Source organism: Myripristis murdjan, chromosome 6 (genome assembly GCF_902150065.1).
Source record: "Myripristis murdjan chromosome 6, fMyrMur1.1, whole genome shotgun sequence".
Lineage (NCBI taxonomy): Eukaryota > Metazoa > Chordata > Actinopteri > Holocentriformes > Holocentridae > Myripristis > Myripristis murdjan.
In genome coordinates this window covers 23,128,970-23,147,505 of record NC_043985.1, presented here as the reverse complement: position 1 = coordinate 23,147,505, position 18,536 = coordinate 23,128,970, and the positions used below count along the sequence as shown (strand labels likewise).

The 18,536-nt window shown below is 39.9% G+C and overlaps 1 protein-coding gene across 11 annotated transcripts in view; it reads right to left on the bottom strand.

Moving 5' to 3' along the window:
• LOC115360174 (serine/threonine-protein kinase WNK1-like) overlaps positions 1-16,007 on the bottom strand; it is a 33,782-nt gene extending 17,775 nt beyond the window's left edge. For 6 of the 11 annotated variants that reach the window (XM_030052860.1, XM_030052867.1, XM_030052869.1 and 3 more), the window contains exons 1-3: positions 15,771-16,007; positions 12,486-13,734; positions 178-350 (exon numbers count right to left, since the gene is read on the bottom strand). In XM_030052860.1, coding sequence (XP_029908720.1) covers positions 178-350; positions 12,486-13,283 — 971 coding nt within the window. In that variant the 5' untranslated portion in view covers positions 13,284-13,734; positions 15,771-16,007. Of the gene's footprint in view, positions 1-177; positions 351-12,485; positions 13,735-14,926; positions 15,001-15,244; positions 15,382-15,564; positions 15,695-15,770 lie in introns of those variants that run through there. The other 5 variants (XM_030052862.1, XM_030052864.1, XM_030052863.1 and 2 more) reach the window with 5 other exon arrangements.
• Positions 16,008-18,536: the final 2,529 nt, after the last annotated feature.

Genomic DNA, 18,536 nt, shown 5'->3' with positions numbered 1-18,536 from the left:
TGCTGCAGTTCTTACCATGCTCAGTGTTTCAGGGAATTACAATGAGTATTTTCACTGTACTGAGATACAGAACAGTTACATTTAGCAAAACGATTTTTCAGTCATGATCATGCAGGTACATGTGCCCTGTGCACATGTGCATTATTTAGGATGTGTGTTTTGTAATGTGAGACTCACGTTTTGAGAGTGCCTGAAGTCATAAGTTCAGTGACCAGCACAATGCACTTCCTGCCTTTAGACGGGCCCTCCCAGGAGTCGTAAAATCGGACAATGTTGGGATGCTGTAGTCCCTTCAGCATCCCCGCTTCCTCCTTAAACCGCTGCCGCTCTGACTTGGACAGCTTACGATCCTGCAGGGGACAGAAAAAAAATATCTTAGCATTTCATGCCACACAGAGCCTACCACTGTAACAGTATTATGCTGAATAATTAAGAATAATAAAGGTTCTAATAACTGTTAGTAACTTGAGGATTTAAATAAGAAATGGTTGACACTTTCTCATTTCTAATTTCTGACATAATGCAGAGTTTTAATATTCATCCCTTAAACACTTAGCTAGTAGATAAGTTATTAAAGATTTAAGTCAGCATTTGAATGTGTGTGTGGGTTTTAAACAGTGTGTGGGTTTTAAATTTCCAATGACTAGGTTCAGTTAGTAGGGTAGTGCAATATACAGTGTCTTCAGCACACAGATGCACATACACTCAAGACAGAATTGTGCATAGTCTGGGGCATAGAGGCCCTGTTTTCGCTGGCGCAGGCCTGTGAAATGAGAGGAATGTGTCTAGCTTTGGCCTAGTTTCCCAGCAAATCAAAAAAGAGAAAGCGCCACAATTACCAAGATGGAGAAACTAGTAGAGGCTATGCAAAATTGACAAACCAAACAATACGTCAGGTGGAATGGAATGACCTCTTCACAAATCTCTTCACTCTTTACTATAAGGCCATCACATGGACTTCGCTTATCTCAAAGGCTATGCTGAAACAAACTGATACTAGCATGACGCTGATGGCAAAGCTATTTCACTGCTCTTACATGTTACTAAGTCCACTAAGGTCTATAATCTGAACAGAGCTTTCTGTGTCTGATAAGAATCAACAAATGCCAGCAATTGAAGGGTTCGACAATGAATCATAGTGAAGTACAAGCAAAGCTGATAGCATTGTCTGTCTGCTGGGATTTAACACTGCATAAACTGACCAGTGTAGGAATAGCCTGGCAACAATAACACCTGTTAGATTGGTCTAACAAAAAAATCTTGGCATGTGCGCAGACTTCATCTTTTCCACCCTTCTCAAGTTGCTTGAGCAATTCCTAGCGTGACCTACATTTGCACCATGCCTTACCATGGAGCAGCCAACCCACAAGTTAGCCAAGCCAGAAAATCCCCAACCACAGCCGAGGACCTTGCGATACAGCCAGATGAAAACCTCCCTTTAGTCAGAGACCTGGCAACTAGCCAAGTTTTACAGGAAATTCAACCCATTGTGACTGGAGAATAAGTGTGTGTGTGTGTGTGTATGAAAAAATAGTGAAAAATAGTGAGTACCTCATTCTTTGGTGTGTGTAAAAAAATGCCAAATCAATAGTATACAGTTAAATTATTATGACTTTGTTTATTTAATTCACCACTTATTTCTTGTGTATTTTGTTAATGCTCTATTTTCATTGAACAGGTTAAAAATGATCATTCCATTTCAGCACTAAAAGTTATTTGGGGCCCAATGACTCGCCCCAAATAACAAAGAGAGAGAGAGAGGGGGGGGGATACAAAACTTTCCACAGAATGACATCCCCTGAGGAAAAAGATAATGAAGATAACTGCAGTCTTAGCTGAGGTACTTTGAGGTTATAAGTTGAATGTTGCAATCTCAGGGGGGAACTTAGAGAAGTCAAAAGGATTACTGGAAAGGAGACGTGTGGAGGCATTTTAGAAGAAGGTGAGGGGAATAATGAGGGAGCACTGTCAGGGATGAGAGGGTGAGAGGTGACGGGACGACCAACTTTGCACTTGGACCAACTGACCTACTTTTCAAAGTATCTAATAGGCCAGTGGTTCCCCTTTCTCTTTCTGCACACCATGTGGAAACAGTAATGCAAAACATCCGCAACATTTACAGCCACAAGCCGTGAGCCTGGGGGTGGGGGTGGGGTGGGGAAGTCATGAGAGCTCTTGTCCTAGTTTACTGTGCTCCAAACCACCAAAAGCAAAACTCCTGTACTGACTGAAGAATTTCTACCTGACCCAGCTGACACCTAGTTTCCGAGCTGACTGAAAACAAATTTCTTCCTACTACAAGTCCATATGAGTTGTCAGACTGTTGTTACTGTTGCAATTTGAGATAAGGCTTTAAAACTGCCATCCAATTCAGCTTGTGAATGAATAATAAATAAATCACAATACGAGTAAATGGCAAAGTTCATCTGTAAGAACAAGCCAATATAAACATATTGTATATTGAAAAAAATCTAACTTCCAATCATTTACAAAGGATACATATCTAAGTGCATAAGTGCATTTCCATTTTATCAATGTAACATACAAATGGCGTTAAAAACGTGGCTTGATGTGTTCCACTATGCAGTATATAATGTATTTTCTCTGACAGAACACTGAAAAGCAGTGTTCTGTGGACAAGTGTGCAAGTAATTGATAATGACAATTCTACAACTATGGATCAAATTGTGTAGTGTGGATTAACATGATAATTGGTGTCACTTGAAAACTGCCACAGGCATAAAACAGAAATCTGGGAAGACCAAGGATTCTAAATACCTGCTATGCAACAAACACTGTGTGAAAACTCCTTTAGGCAGTAAAGAATACCTTTAGAAATTAGAAGATCAGTTAATATTTGTATCATCATCAGATTAATATTGTATTATCAAAATTTTCCCTGCCCCCATCCAGGTTGCGGAGCAGAGCAACATAGTGAGCCTAATTCTTTGGTGTAGGCTACGTAAAAAAATGCCAAATCAACAGTATAGTCAAATTATTATGACTTTGTTTATTTAATTCACCGTTTATTTCTTGTGTATTTTGTTAATGCTCTATTTTCATTGAACAGCTTAAATCAAGATCATTGATCATTCTATTTCAGCACTAAAAGTTATTTGGGGCCCCATGAGTGGCCTCCAAAGCCCTTTTCTTGAGTCAGGGGTTGAGGCCATCACATCAGAGCTGCTCCTTTAATCTCCTCCCCAACCAAACCACCCTAGTAAGGACAGAGAAACTCTTTAACCTCAGAGTGCACAAGTGGATCAGATGAGAGTTCAGTAAACACACAACTAAACTGCCACCACCAAGCTCACGTGAAGAGCCTTATCTCAGAGCCTATGACACTAAACCTGCAAATACTCACGTGTGTGGCTTATTTGTACATGGTCATGGTCATTTCAGGTTTAATAGTTTCTCCTTGAATCACTCGGTACGAGCCAGGACTGGATGACCACATACTTTGTTCTGGGAGAATTCACAGGTAGGCAGGACCAAGAGCCTAAACTCACCAGTCCTTCCAGGAATGTACAATCTTGCAATGACAACATACGATGACCCTTTGCAACTCCAAGAACCTACTAAGGCGCGCCATGTAGGCTATTTCATGGGCTTGAAGAAGTCAAAGTCTTTTTAGATTTGTGCAAACATCATCTAAGGGCCATTCTGAGGGTGGAGCTATAAAGATCCAGAAAATAGAAAATCCAAACTGGCAGGCACACAGGGTAACAGCAGCTGCAGATGAGTCACAGCAGCACTGTCTGACACACTAGAAATGAGTCAGCTCACTAAATAGTTTTGTTGCCACTGCTGCCTCTGTAATATATCATGCCCTGGGGCTAACATGATACATTGTCCTTGTGGAGTCTCTGAATGAGTCTCTGAATGTGATGAGAAAGACAGAGAGCATGAGAATGCAGTAATGCATGATTATGAGTACAAAATACATGTGTATGATAGTAAGTGAGAGTGTGACAATATGCATAGCTGATGTTGAATAGTGAATGGAAATTAAAAATTAGATGTCACATAAAACAGAGTGGGCACTGAACACTTTGACATTTTAAGCCCCCCTGCTAAAAATCATATACTCTCTTTGCTTCAATTCAGAGGCATCACACTTTGTAAGATAATACACAGTAAGGCTAACTGTATGAACTGAACTGGAATTAGGGCAGCAACTATCAATTATTTTAGTAACTGAGTATTCTAACGATTATTCTTTGAATTTATCGTACGACACCATGTCCTAAGAGCAAGCGAACATTCATCTATTATGTAGCATTAGAAGCTCTTTTTCTACAGAGTCCATTATGCAAACAAACCACATAGCCTACATATATCTGCTGTAATTTCTACTAAATGAATTAGCAATTCCTCATCCATCCACAGCGCTTTCCAACACGAGTGACAGGAAGTGAACAGAAACAGGGTGTCCAACAAAAGTTCAGCTAAAAAGGGCATGGCAGACTCCATGGTTGCTAAGGAGAAGAAGAGTTGAGGTCTCACAACATATTCATAAAAACAAAGAGATGTAGTGTTTTCACCCACTGACTTGTGAATCTAGTGAAATTCCTGTAAACTACAGTATAAGCAACATGGAGGACATCACACAACTTCTAGGAAAAGAGCATCATGAATAACCCAATGAACCTAAAAATAGACAGAGTGAGAAAGGCCTGTGATAATGCCAAAGGCTGGCTCTGTCAGGTCACTGCTCTGAGGCTGACACACAGGGCTAGATAGAGCCCTCTGGGTAAACATGGTTTGGGATCTGGGTCATTGCTGATGGGCCTGAAAGCCAAGAGGGAATATTAAATAAAGGCTACTCTCCCCAATCAATGATAGCTGTGTAGTAAAAAGTACTCCAAACTCTACTTCACTTATTTACTTGTAGCATGAGGTTAGCCTTATGGTCTCCATCAGAAAAAAGTCACGGCTGTGATGTAGCATGTATGGACAGATTGTAAGCAGAAGTCAAAATAACTGATACTTGCCAGTTAATTTCATTAAAGCTATATGGAGCTTGTTCATCTTAATAATCATTTGTCCACGTGCAGAAGTCTTTGTGGATGCTCTGACATATGACCACAGAAGTCAAAGATCACTGAGCTATAGGGTGTACTGTGAGACAAGCTGTCAGCCAGAGAAGAGGTGACAGACTGGGGCCATCTCCCACCATCTGTCAAGTAGAGTACTCCATCTCATTTGACTACAGAGTATGAGCAAACTCACATCACAACATCTAAACATGACCTATTTATCCACTGTAACTTAATCAATCAAGAAAAAGAATTTCTACTAGCATACAAAATGATTTCATGCTCCTCATTTATTAACTTAGGGCTGATGGAAGCTCAAGTCATCCAGAATTTCCCTGGTTGGGATCAATAAAGTATATCTATCTATCTACACAACTGGTAGTTACAGGCACTCACTCCGTGAATACCATGATGATACCACTTTAAATGTTATATACAGCTATGCTTTTACTTTACAAAAAACACAAAAGTAGGGATTGGCCAATTATCATGTAATTTTTCAACTGATATCATAATCTAGAGTTACATTATGGCCAACATGAGAATCACCCAGACAGCACACTGATGCAGCTGCCTCTCTGTCAAAAAGACACAAAAGAATTACAGCAAGTAGGCTGTACGTTTTACTAATTAGACAGTTTTTAGGGATGCACAAAACACAGCAGCATGGCTTCAACAACAGAGATGAGAGAAATGTGGGTGCAGGTTGAACTTTTGCCTGAGCACAGTGAGATAGAGTGCAGTGGCTGCTGGTCACAAAATGGTTACTAATGACTGCACTAATGACTAATGATCCTCTCATTTTACTCTATTCAAATTTGCTGTACATAAATATTGATTACTGGTATCCTTAATTAATCGGTATCACCTCTGACAAATCAATATCAGTTGATCCCTACACAAAAGGCAGAAGTCATATCTCCATTTCTTCATTTGATGAAGGAGCTTCTTTACAAAAATGTAAAACTAAAAAAGTCATTGCACAATATGAAACCATTACCAAACAGAAAGTATAAAAGCCTTTGACTGTAAACAAGTCCAGAAATAATCTGATTTAAGCAACACTGCAAAATGCCTGATAATAAGAAAGCAGAGAAGGCTTTCATTACCCAGTAGCCACTTCCCTAATGCTATAAATAACAAATGGGGTGACTTTCAGTCAGAACAAGCAAACATGCAGCCTAATGCACTTTCAGATGATCGGTATTTGTTACATAACTAATAGCTCAATATTATGAAAAGGTAACCTCACCACAAATGCATCACCCAAACTCACTACTTTCAATATAAAAAATATGTACAACAAAATATCATTAGCCATATAGCTTATTAGTTGAAATCTTTCACTATGAGTTAATTAAGGTTTCCATGCTCTTTGCCCTGGGAGGGAAAAAACAACAACAACAAAAAAAACACATTTCTGTACTGAATAATCATTAAAAAAAAATGCTGATTCTCTTTGTCACATGTATCCTTGTATTCATGTAATACATGCATAATTCACTCATAACTCTGATATTTAAGACAGGCACCAGTAGGCAGCATAATTTTCATTTGGTTGACTGGTCGCGAATTTATGCAAAGCACAGTGTCACTGTCCGCTCAGCATATGAAAGGTTAAATGTAACAACATCAATTTATGATATAAAAGTGGCAGGGTGAAAAAGATGGAATCATAAGATGCAATGAACACAAACACTAGTAAGGAACCAGTCAATCTGCTGCAGACCTGCTAAACAGCACTGGTCTTTTTTAAATTTTATATCAGTGCTGCTGCAGTCACCACCAGCCCACAGGTCCATCGGCCCATGGTGAAAACGCCTGCTGCTCCAGATGGTCAGTCCACCCTGTTGTGTCCTCACAAGCTTTTATTATCCTTACTTACATGTTTTAGTGCTCCATGCCAACAGCTAACAGGCTTATGATTTAAGGTGGGTTATTCCTGATTGGGTCAGACACTGTCGACCTGCATACAGTTGGACATTGTCAAGTACTGCTTTGCAAAAACAGCAACTACAGCTACTGTGGCTACAAAGGAAACCCAAGTCAAATAGGATTCTGTTCCTCCAACAATGGAGTTAAAAAACATGAGGAAAAGAATTTGTTAATCTGAAACAACTGTACCTTGTCTACAAGTGATTGCAATGTGATAGCAATAAGCCTTTCTCTAGGTAATGAAAATTATGAACAGAGGATCAGCAATAACCAATTTTTCAGTGCTGATACAAGTAATTAGAGAGATTGGCTGCTGAGTATCAATCCAAGTCATTTTAAATTTAGTCATTCCTGCTTTCTACTATTGCCTGATTAGAAAACAATTACATGAAAAAAGCATCAACTGTCAAACTAATTTACTCAAATTACTATGGCAGAACATCTTCTGCCATAGCAAATGGTGCACCATGGTTTTTAAAATGAATGCCAATAATCCATTTAGCGCTACTGCAGATTTTTTCTTCCTAAATCTGAGATGTAACTGGTGAAGAAATACAATAAATTAAAATTCAAACTGTTATAGTATCTCTTTAAGATTACTCATGTTAAACAGTAATCAGCAAAAAGCCACCATATAAGAGTACTTGGGCATGGCCTGCCACTCCCAGTGGATGCCGGCAGCCAGCTGGACAGGCAGCTTCCATAACTTCCAAAGGATGCCTGGGGTTCTCTTCCTCATCTTTCAATACTGGGAAGGAAGGAGGTGGGGAGATGACATGGTTGGTTGAAGATGGGTGAGTAACTGAGAAAGGGGAGGGTCCTAAATTTATTCCTCTTTCTTCCCCTCCGCTTCCCCTGCGCAGTGACCTACTTATTGTTCAAACATGCCTGCAACATGAGATCCGAAACAAATGTGACTGGGTTTGTGGGTGGGTGGAAAAGGGTGGATGCCTAGAAATTCTTAGACAATTGTGGACAGATGGCTTCCAGATTGAATGTGCCAGGGCCATTACATTAAAACTTTATTGCACATTGCACTTTATTATGCTGTTACAACATTAAGGGAGTTTATGAAGGAAAACCTGTCAAACTTGTTTCATTAGCATACACGGCACGGACTCCTCTGCCGTTGTCTCCAAGCCACACTGGAGTCCCAGTGAACAAACAAGTGACGAGGCCGATTTACTTCTGCATCACTGATTATCTCATCAACATCAATCATCAGGAAAAAAACACTACCTGAGTCTCCATTTACTTTGTTTTGTATTAACAGTCACAAATGGAATTTTCACAATGCCTAAGCCACCAAAATTATATTTAAATTTTTTGTGTTGATAAATTGAAAATGGATTAATAAACATGATTATGACGTTACATTAATATCTTATTGCAGTAAACAGTCATTTAATTGTTATGCTATGAGAAAATTAACAACTTTATAAATACCACTTAACTGGAAGCAATGCAACATGGAAAGCTGTATAAATGCATTGTATGGAGGCTCTAATATGTCATAACTGAGTAGGCTTATTGTAAATGCTAAAAAGTAACAAGAGCCAAGGGATTCGTAAGAACAACAAGTCTGGAGCTATGGTCTGGAGGTACTGAGTATGGGTGATAATAATGTTTGAAACACTTTATTACCTCTTAACCTTTTCACTGACCCATTAACACCTTTGGTAAAATAATAAGATGAACTCCTGCCTTTAACAGTCAACCTTATTTGGACAGGATCAGTGACAACGTTTACATGCACACAAGACCAGCAAACTGTGAGTAACGGGGTTAAGGCTGGATATGTGATCACTTTGGACTGAACAATATGCTAAAATTAAACAAACAAAACAAAACATATTATTATTATTGTTATTATTATCATTATTGCCATTATTATTATTATTATTATTACACAGAAAACAAATATTAAAATGACCATGTGATATGGGCTGGAGCCTGTTGTCTTATAGGCTATGTGATAGGCAGGGGCAACTTTGCAGCAGATCCTGTGGATATTGCACTTGGTCATACTACTGTGATTTTGATAATGTTTTGATTACTTGTTCAGCCCTAGCAATCACTTAAAATTGTGCTGTAGCCTGTGTGAAGCTGTTGTAACACACCAGTCAGCCAGTCTTTTGTTGTGGGGACTTCAGAGTTTGGCTGCATCACTCCAGAGGGTCAAAGCAGGCATCAGCAGATGTGTTTTCTTACATGTTCGTCAGTAGTAGCATTGACATAAAATTGATATTAGCATTCTTCAACGATCATGACAAATGGTTAAGTTTTTATTCTCCTGAGCATTGTACAATGTGTTTACTGTGTCAATTTCTTTATCTGCTGTCTTTCCCTGCACATGCGCACACCAAAAAAGCTATTCAGAAATCTGAGTAAGGGTTTACATGGCACAGTAATCGGGTTTCTCTAGCAGAAATCTGTCTGTGTTGACCGGGTTTCGCTTAAGCCGTTAACCAGATTATGGAAACCTGGTTTCTTGTTAACATGACAGTTCATTATGAGCAGAATAACCTGGTTATTAAAGTGAATGAAAAAAAAACCTGTTCTAGACAATGTGAATGACATAACTTCTAACAAAAGACATATGTAACATTAATGAGATAAGAATTGTTAGTCATCATTTTCCAAAATGATTGTTTCTTTCACTTACACATCATCAGATCACAAATATACCATACATAATATGTAACTTGACACTGATATGCATAAAAAATTACAATGCAGCATGGCTGCAACTGGAACAAAGGTAAGACTTTGGGTCTGATCTCACTTTTATGTGAACACTGACTTCAGTTGAAAATTAAGCAGATGGTCCACTACCATATGGCTTGACCAGTAATGCACGCAGAAGTTTGCCGAAAAATCTTAGGGATATCAGTTCAGATGGGACTAGTTTTACCTGGGGTTGTTGGTACAATAAAAGACGCTGGAAGTGTTACTGGTGCTGGCATGCAGTTCATAAAACTTAAGGCCATGCCCACTGTGGTAAATTTGGACGGAAATAAAATTACATACATGTTGTGGTAATGATCACTTTGCCCCATGTCCCACTCTACTGAAATGCTAAAGTGAAGGTTTGGTAAGGGGACAAACTGGAGAGAGAGTTAACTTTCTAGAGCAGTGACAATTCCCTTAGTGGTTATGCGTAGAACGGCACTAGTACTACAGTGATCATGGGACAGCTTTAACAACCATGTGAGAGGGGATTTTAGCTTCTTAAGTAAAGTTGAACGGATTTCTAGCGAAGAAAATCTCTCGAGTTGACAGGGTAAAGATGGATTGAGGCGCATTCCCCCCTGCTAATGTATATTGGCCTACAAGCAAGGTAACTGAGTAGAAGCAACCATGCAACACATGTGTAAACACTTTAAAAAGGGACCATGCCCATTAAAACAACCCAAGTGACCATAAGAATAGGCATTAACAGGAGTGCCAGTAATAATCAGTAGGTCATGATGCTAGCTGGCTCTAATCCTGCTCTAAAAACTTAACTCTTAATGGGCTCATCCAACTGGATCAATCTCCCACCACAATGGCATATGATCCTAATCCAGGTTTAGATGAATATGACATTGGAGAACCAATTACACCTCTTCTGTATGGTCAAATAGTTCTCCACTGGCCATGACTGTTCACAAGTCACATGAAACCTAAAAAAATACTTATTTTCTATATGATAAAAAACTAAAATACTGCACAAAGATGTTGTACCAATCCCAACCCGCAAATCAATCAAAATTAAATGTCGCTAACTGCATCTAATACACTACAAACTAGTCAATAATAATAATAACTGTGATATCACAATTACTGGCAGAAAGAAAGCAAAAGATACTGAGAACGTGCAATGTTGACAACAGTAACTATGCTGCAGTAAGCATCAACATTAGCTGATGCAGACAGGAGAGAAAACAGAATGTAGCAAGAGAGTAAAGCTTAAAAAGTGGTTGGGGGTAAGACAGGAATATATAAATGGGGAGGGGGGGCTAAATGGATAGTTAAGGTAGAGGGGAGAAATGGGCATTGACAGGCCAGTCTGCTGCACTTTCCTTCACACAGAAGATTAGAAATTCCTCGGCCAGGAATCTGACCCATTTTACATTCACACAAGCATTCAGAGCAGGCATGCACCGAGCAAGCACCAGATCTTATGAATGTGAGGGGGAGGGGCACGAGTCTGTAATTTCCACATTGCTTTGAAACCACGTGAGCATGTGCAGCTATGCTTATGTCGGCTGCCGTGTGATGTCTCTGTCACTTATAACAAGCGGAAAGCGTGACAGTAAAAGCAAACATGCATGTGGTGAATCAGGTCAAATCTTGCTGTGGGCAATGTTGCTGTTTTTACTGGACAGTCAGCAAAGCTGCATGGGCAAGCTTGTTGAAAAGAATCACAAGTACTGCTCTAAAGCAGATACAAAGCAACATCTTGGGCTACATGTATTCAAACATAACAAACCTGTATCTGAATGCCAAGTATTTAGAACTGAATGCAGGATTCATATTACAGTTCTATGGACGAATCTCACAGGGACGTTGCAAAAATATTTTTCAAGGGAGATTTCAACGTAAAGCGATGAAAACAATTCAACAATTCTGCTGTGGCACACATTCAGCTTGGCACTATCTAACTGCAAATGATTGTGTGTCACTGCAAAGGAACCTTAGAATTCTGATACATTTAATGGTCATTTGAAATATTCAACATCTGTCACAAACTCACCTCACCTTTGCTTGACAAATATCTGGTGAGCTATGCCAGACATTGTCTTTCTATCTCATTGTTGTTCTATTGCAGGTATGATTTGGCTACTGTGTTTTGTTTACTCATTTTTTAATTAAATAAGCTGTCCTTTCACCACCACAAATGCATAACTTCTCACTACTGCCAATGATGTATAATAAATAAATAAATAAAAATCCAACAGGAAAGGCCTGTGAAACTGGTTAGGTGTTAGCTGACCATACAAACCAGCACTTAAAGAGTTAAACTATAGGAGCTTAGATTACCTCTGGTATTGTTTTTTTTCTTTCCTTAGAAAACCAACCAATACAAATGCACTGAGCTGCGTGTACACACACACACACACACACACACACACACACACACACACACACACACACACACACACACACACACACACACACACACACGCACACACGCAAAATGGGGAAATAGGTACTTTTTGCTACTCTCTGCTTACAAAGAATAAAAAGAAACAGTTTTGAACGGGAAATTTTAGCTATGCCTCATAGAAGGGAAATAACAGAGGCTATGGCTCAGGTCACAGTAAGGAAGAAAATTACTTTGACTGTACTCCTTCAGGCTTAGGTTTAGTGTATGAAAAAAGAAAACAGCTTAAACAAAACATTGAAGAGAAAGCATAACTAATGGGGTGTTAGAAGGGAGAAAAAGCTCTCAAAAAGCTCTTTTGATAGGTGTGGCAAAGAGAAGTAAAGCAACAATGAGAATATATGCTTATTGCAATTTTGTACCTGCAGTTCACACCAGGCCACCTCCACTGTGGTCTCAGTGTCCAAGCCCTTATAGACGGTCTTAAAGGAACCACGGCCGATTTCAATATCGAACTTCAGGAAACGCCCATCTGGTGATGTTCCCACTGCTTTGGTCTCTGCCTCCTCAATGTCTTCCTGCACTTTTTTCTCAGCCTCCCTCTGCTCAGCCTCTGCTCGGGCCTTGGCAGAGTCCTTATCTTCTTCCTCCCCCTCTCCTTCCTCTCCCTCGTGATGTACCTTCCCCTCTGTGGTGCTCTCAGGTTCGGTTTGACCTGGCAATTCTGCAGTTAAGCCCAGTGCTGCGTGGGCTGTCACCGCCACCTCTCCATCACAGATGTCTTGCACTGTAGCAGGCTTCTGCTCTAAAGGCACAACATCCACCTTTGCTACTTCTCTGTCTCTTCCTCCTCCTCCTCCACTCTTTGCAGAGTCCTCAGTCCGAGCTACACCTTGTTCAACCCGTGGCACATGAACAGCACCAGACTGTTGCCTCTGGGAGACAACTTCATGCAATTGAACCCGTTGTGGTGCAAGGACAGGGATCTTGCTGGGTAAAGGGAGGTCTAACGCCGTAGCATTAGAGTCACTGATGACGCTGCGGCGTAAAAAGCGGTGTTCAGGGTTAGACCGATCACGCTCCATGGTGTGGTGTCGGCGTCTCACCTCGGTCGGCAGCCGTTCACCCACCATCGAGTCTGAACCAGACCCAGTGCCATTTCCACTCTTCTGAGGGGGAGCCAGGAACTTCACCATTTTGTCGTTGGGCTTTTCCGACATCCCACCACCCACGCAAAGAGTGAGTGGGTACAATGACTGAAAAATTAAAATAAGAATACTTCCTCGTCCGCCATGCAAACTCAGATGAGCAGGATCAATCTGTGCTTAAAAAAAGTCTTGCAGCTCCTTATTTTTCCCACTGCCTTTTCTTATTGATCACAGACAGTCATTACAAATAGAATGAAGAGAGTCTTGGTGTAGGATGGGAGGTGTTCTTTTGTAAATGGAAAAAGATGGAACACCACAGCAAAACACAGAGTGCTGATGCTGAAGTACAAGTCTCTTTAAATCCACACCATCCATCCTTTTAGACACAGGCCACAACTTCTATTAAGCATAAGGAATCACTGGTATTGAAAGAAGAGGCACAGCCCACTCCACACACCAAAATCCTCACTGCAGACAAAAGCAAGCTGGCCAGAGACTCCAGATATGCTCAAATCCACTTTCACTGCAAGAGAAAACAAGAATATACAGAAAATGAATAATTTATGTCACATGCACAGCAATGGAGGCATTACAGTTCTGCTTAGGTTATATGCAAAAAGACCCATGCAACGATAATCAGAGCATGGGCATAATGCTGCCAGAAATGTTATAAGAGTAACCAACATTATGTCAAATATAAACAAGATTTGTCAGAGCATAGCCTAAATGCTGTCAAGTACAATTTACAGTATACAAGAGGGTTAATAACATTGCTTTGCTCAAAAACATTGTTATAAGACACTGTCTAGTGCCTCAGACAAAACTTGCTACACAGACTGCCCTTTCCATCTGCCAATTCTTTATTCTGCACTGAAGCACATGAATGTATTTATAATATTCTGATGTTCCCTAAAGGAAAAATCTGTGAACTGCAGAGCTACAAAAGAGTACTTCTGGAATTAAGAATACGAATTCAGTGTCTTGCTCAAAAACACTTAGACTGTGCATATACTTGCCATCAAGGGGACTTAAACATGGACACCAAGTTTGATTGGCAGTTTCCCTAATCACTACACCACCGTTAAAATAATTACATTTTATGCGTGTGCCCATTCAACTTACTTATATGTTTACTGTGCAAAGTGAGTAGTATGGTACAAAACGGCTATGTTTTCCAAAACCTCCACCAACACACACACCTCGCAAAAGTTCAGACAATTCTGAAGAACCACAAACGACTAATGGACAAGCTGACAGATGATCATTTCTAAATCCAAAGTCTCCATCACAAGCAAGAAATGAAAACTATTACTGACTGAAACGCTATTGAATACTACCTGCATAACTACGTAGGCTAATTGTTCTCCATTAAGCATGTACAGTCTACCTTAACCCTGCACATATAACGATAAAATTTATTATTTCACCGTGGATGGCTAAATGCGGTGTTATTCTGGCATGACTGAAATTGCAAATGTAATTATTTTTTTTAATGTGGTATCTTACGCATGAAAGCTTGCAATGATGACAATCTAATTAGGTACTTGACGTATAAGACATCCGTGTGCTCCATAATACATGGCTGTTGCAGCCATTACCAACGCTGGCAAAACCACAATATGAAACCAAACCTGGCCGCTGCAAAAGGAGCCCGGCAAAGGAAACGTAACGAAATAATGAAACGAGTTCGTTATTCGAGACAAATTGTGACTTACATGCACAGCGTTTCAACACATGCACAGCGTTTCCAATTATTATACGTATCATTATAGCATTCGACATGGCAACATCCACCAATACAAAGCGAGGAGGAGCAATGGTTCTTTGTTAGCTTTCAAGCGATCAGAGCTAACACCTAGCCAGTTAGCAAACGTTAGCTAATCCTTAAACCAGCCTGACGTTGGCTAACACTAAATGCTTAATGCGTCATATCTGTTTTTAATAATTACCTCTGTTCTATTAGATTTAGCTGACGTTAACATACCGCGACTAAACGTTTCTATGTCAATTAACTCTGAATTAATCAGCTTTACCATTTTGAGATCCAGTGTCCATCCCTGAGTGATTAAAAAATCGTGCTGTTAACACAACCGGATATGCTCGCCCCGGTATGCCGGTTGGAAAGCTCCCAAGCGCTGACAAACGGCCCAACTGTTAATGATATAGCATAGCTCGCTACCTAGCATAGCTAACGTTAGCTAGGCGGGTCTTCCTATTGCCAACCAAGATGGCCTGAACAGCTAGACCCACCTCCAGGCCGCCCCCAGCTGAATTTATCTGCTGAATACTATCACCTAGGGACTTGTTCTATTCCGGAAGGCTTGTTCGTTGGTGTTAATATAACTTTACATACGATAAATGTGTCATTACCTTAGTTGTCAACCTTACTCTCGCTAGGCAGTTCACTCAAGCTACTTAGACACGCAGCGTTAGCTTGCCTACCGAGTTAGGATATGTCGTATTTTTTCTCTGTTTGATAGCTGTTGTCCGTTAGCGACTGAGTTAACAGTTAGCCAGCATTAGCTACTTAGCGACACACAGTGGCTGCTTGCGACTTACCTCAATATCGTATCCACTGAGCAACACAAATGAGTTATCGCCGTTCATACTGTCCCCGTAGAGTATAACGACAAATCCGCCTTCGTGAAAAAATAAAACAAGAATAAAGGTATACAACGTTACCTTTAAGTAGGTGTTTAACTGAGCTACATATCAGTGTTATGGCTTGCGGGCTCCACAGCCCCCGGTTCAAAGCAAACGGCACTTGATTTAAATTCGAAGAACGAAATTCGTTTTCTGAGCGACTAGGGCGCATGCGCCAACGAAGGATGACCTCATAATACAACACACACACACACACACACACACACACACACACACACAGAGTTTGTGAGTGCTTTGATCACGCGTTATTACCATCACCCCCAGTCTCGTCACATTGTGAACCCACTCATCATTATTTTTACACAATTAACCACCTTATCCTATTCAACACCTGCCACATTTAATAGAAAAGCGAAGACTGAATACAGCATTTCAGTAAAAGAACTAAACTAAGAGGTATACCTGTCATTTTCCATTTTCCTCTTAAATTCTACTCTTTGAACTTTGAATCATGCAGTGAAATCAAAGACCAGAGATTTAGAAACTTGGTGGTCTCCCACCTACACCCCATTTTGGTGAACTTGCTTTTAACCCCCCTATTATCTTTTGGTTGACCCCATTCAATGATTAAGGCCTCTAAATACATCATTAACGTATTTATGGGGTCAATTGGACCCCAGACCTTTTTTTTTTTTTTTTTTTTTAGCTGTATAAAACATATAACACATGTCATCATTTTACACACATTTGCTTTAGTTGTTTTGGATTGCACTGAGGTACTATGAGAAGACATTTACAATCATCACAAAACATACATGTACAGCATAAAAACAGCCCAGTTCATAAATTACATTTGGGAGGGAAAAACGTGATTTCTGCAAGATCTCAAGGAAATTGAGTCAGGTCAGATGGACTTAGTTATACGTCTTAGAAGACGTTTCGCCCCTCATAACAGCTTAAACCTGACACATATACTTGGTTAACAGTTACTATTATAATCATTTTCTGTAAGTTTAAATTGCTGGGGTTAAAATGACCCCAACTGATAACAAATGTTAGTAAATTCGAAGGTAACAGTGGAGTTAAAGTGTCCCATTTAAATGGATTTTTGAATGGTGCTGTACTCCTCAAAGTATAAATATCAGGTTATGTCTGTACATTTAGTATTGTGAACAAGACAAAAGTGTTCTTTTTAACCAACACAATATCACCTCCAGACTGAGGGCTTCATAAATGAGTCATTCAAGTGTTTGCCAAAGACATCTGTGAACTACAAAATGACTGCAGCAAAAAATTCAGCAGTGACACACATGTTCCTCTAACCAGCCAAATGTGCAACTTCATTTATCACTTGGAGATGAGCTCAAAGGCGGTATGACAAATACGTTATTACAACTCGCTTGTTATCTTACAGTATAATTTGTGCATATGTCTATTTGAATATGGAATATCCTACTTTGAATAATCATTTAATTATTATTAGTTGTACTATTTAAAATAAGTTTTCTCCTGTGAGGACATGCTGTCTGATACAGCTCCTGCTAGGCGTTTAAGTTGCAGGGTGTAATAACCTACATGTGCCACTTTTGGAGGGCATTTGGATGCATTTGCTCAGGGTTATGGCCACCCTTTCATGCTTATCCAAGACCTGCCCGCCTCCTCTCAGTCGGCACTTGGTGAGGGTAAAATCAAACTCAGCTCAAAATGTGGTGGTACTGTGCATGCTGTTCCCTTGCATTAATAATTGAGCAGGCCATCTCAACATTAATCTAACTATAGAGCTAAGAGATCAGTGTGAATAAATCACAGAGACACCCGATCTAGTAATAAGCCCCAAATGAAACAAGCATAGGGCTATCAGCCAGTCTGAGAGGATATGCTCTGGGTGTGGTGTGGCTTGCTGGAATAGTCTGATATTCTCGTGACTTGTGTACTTATTCTTAATTTAAATGGAACTGAGTAAGTCTGGGCATAGATTGGACAGCAGCTGTCATCAGTCATTCTACTCCAGAGCAAAGAACCCAGCCCAGGGCCTATAAAGTTACATTCCATTTTGCCCATTTTTTCACTCCAAATAACAATATGTTCTGTTATATATAGTTATTCCAGAAGCAAATTTGGAATTCCTCCACACTCTCCCTCCTACTATAGCTGTCTGTGTTGTAAAATAACAAATCTGCATGCCTGTAAATAGGTCTATATAGGGTCATTATAAGCTCTGTTACATATTATCACTAAAACAGGCTAAAATTTGACTTGGAGTGCCTGGGTCGCCCTCTTGTTTGAAGTAAGCTAAAATTAGTTCTTTATATGCTTATTACAGTTCGTACTGCTTTTGACTGCACTTTTAAAAGACAAATTTCCGTCACAACTAGTTAATATTGATGCATGTAGATAGATATAGATAGAGCCTCTTATGTATTTATTTTTCCTGCAACCGTTTCATGAATGCATTTTCCTTGGTAAATATCGCCCTCTACTGGCATTCTTTGTCTGAACATGCTGAATGTAGATTTTTTTTTCTTTGGCATAGCCTGCCACAACTCTGCATGTTCATGTCTGCAAAAGTAGGAATTATCTACAGACCGTTTTCCTATTCATTTACTGATGATATCAGAGGGGAATATTCTAAAATGACTAGTGCTGAACAGCTCTCTTGTCAGCTAGCTGCATTTTTATTTTTGAAACAGTCACCACAGACCAGGGCTTCTACTTTTTCCA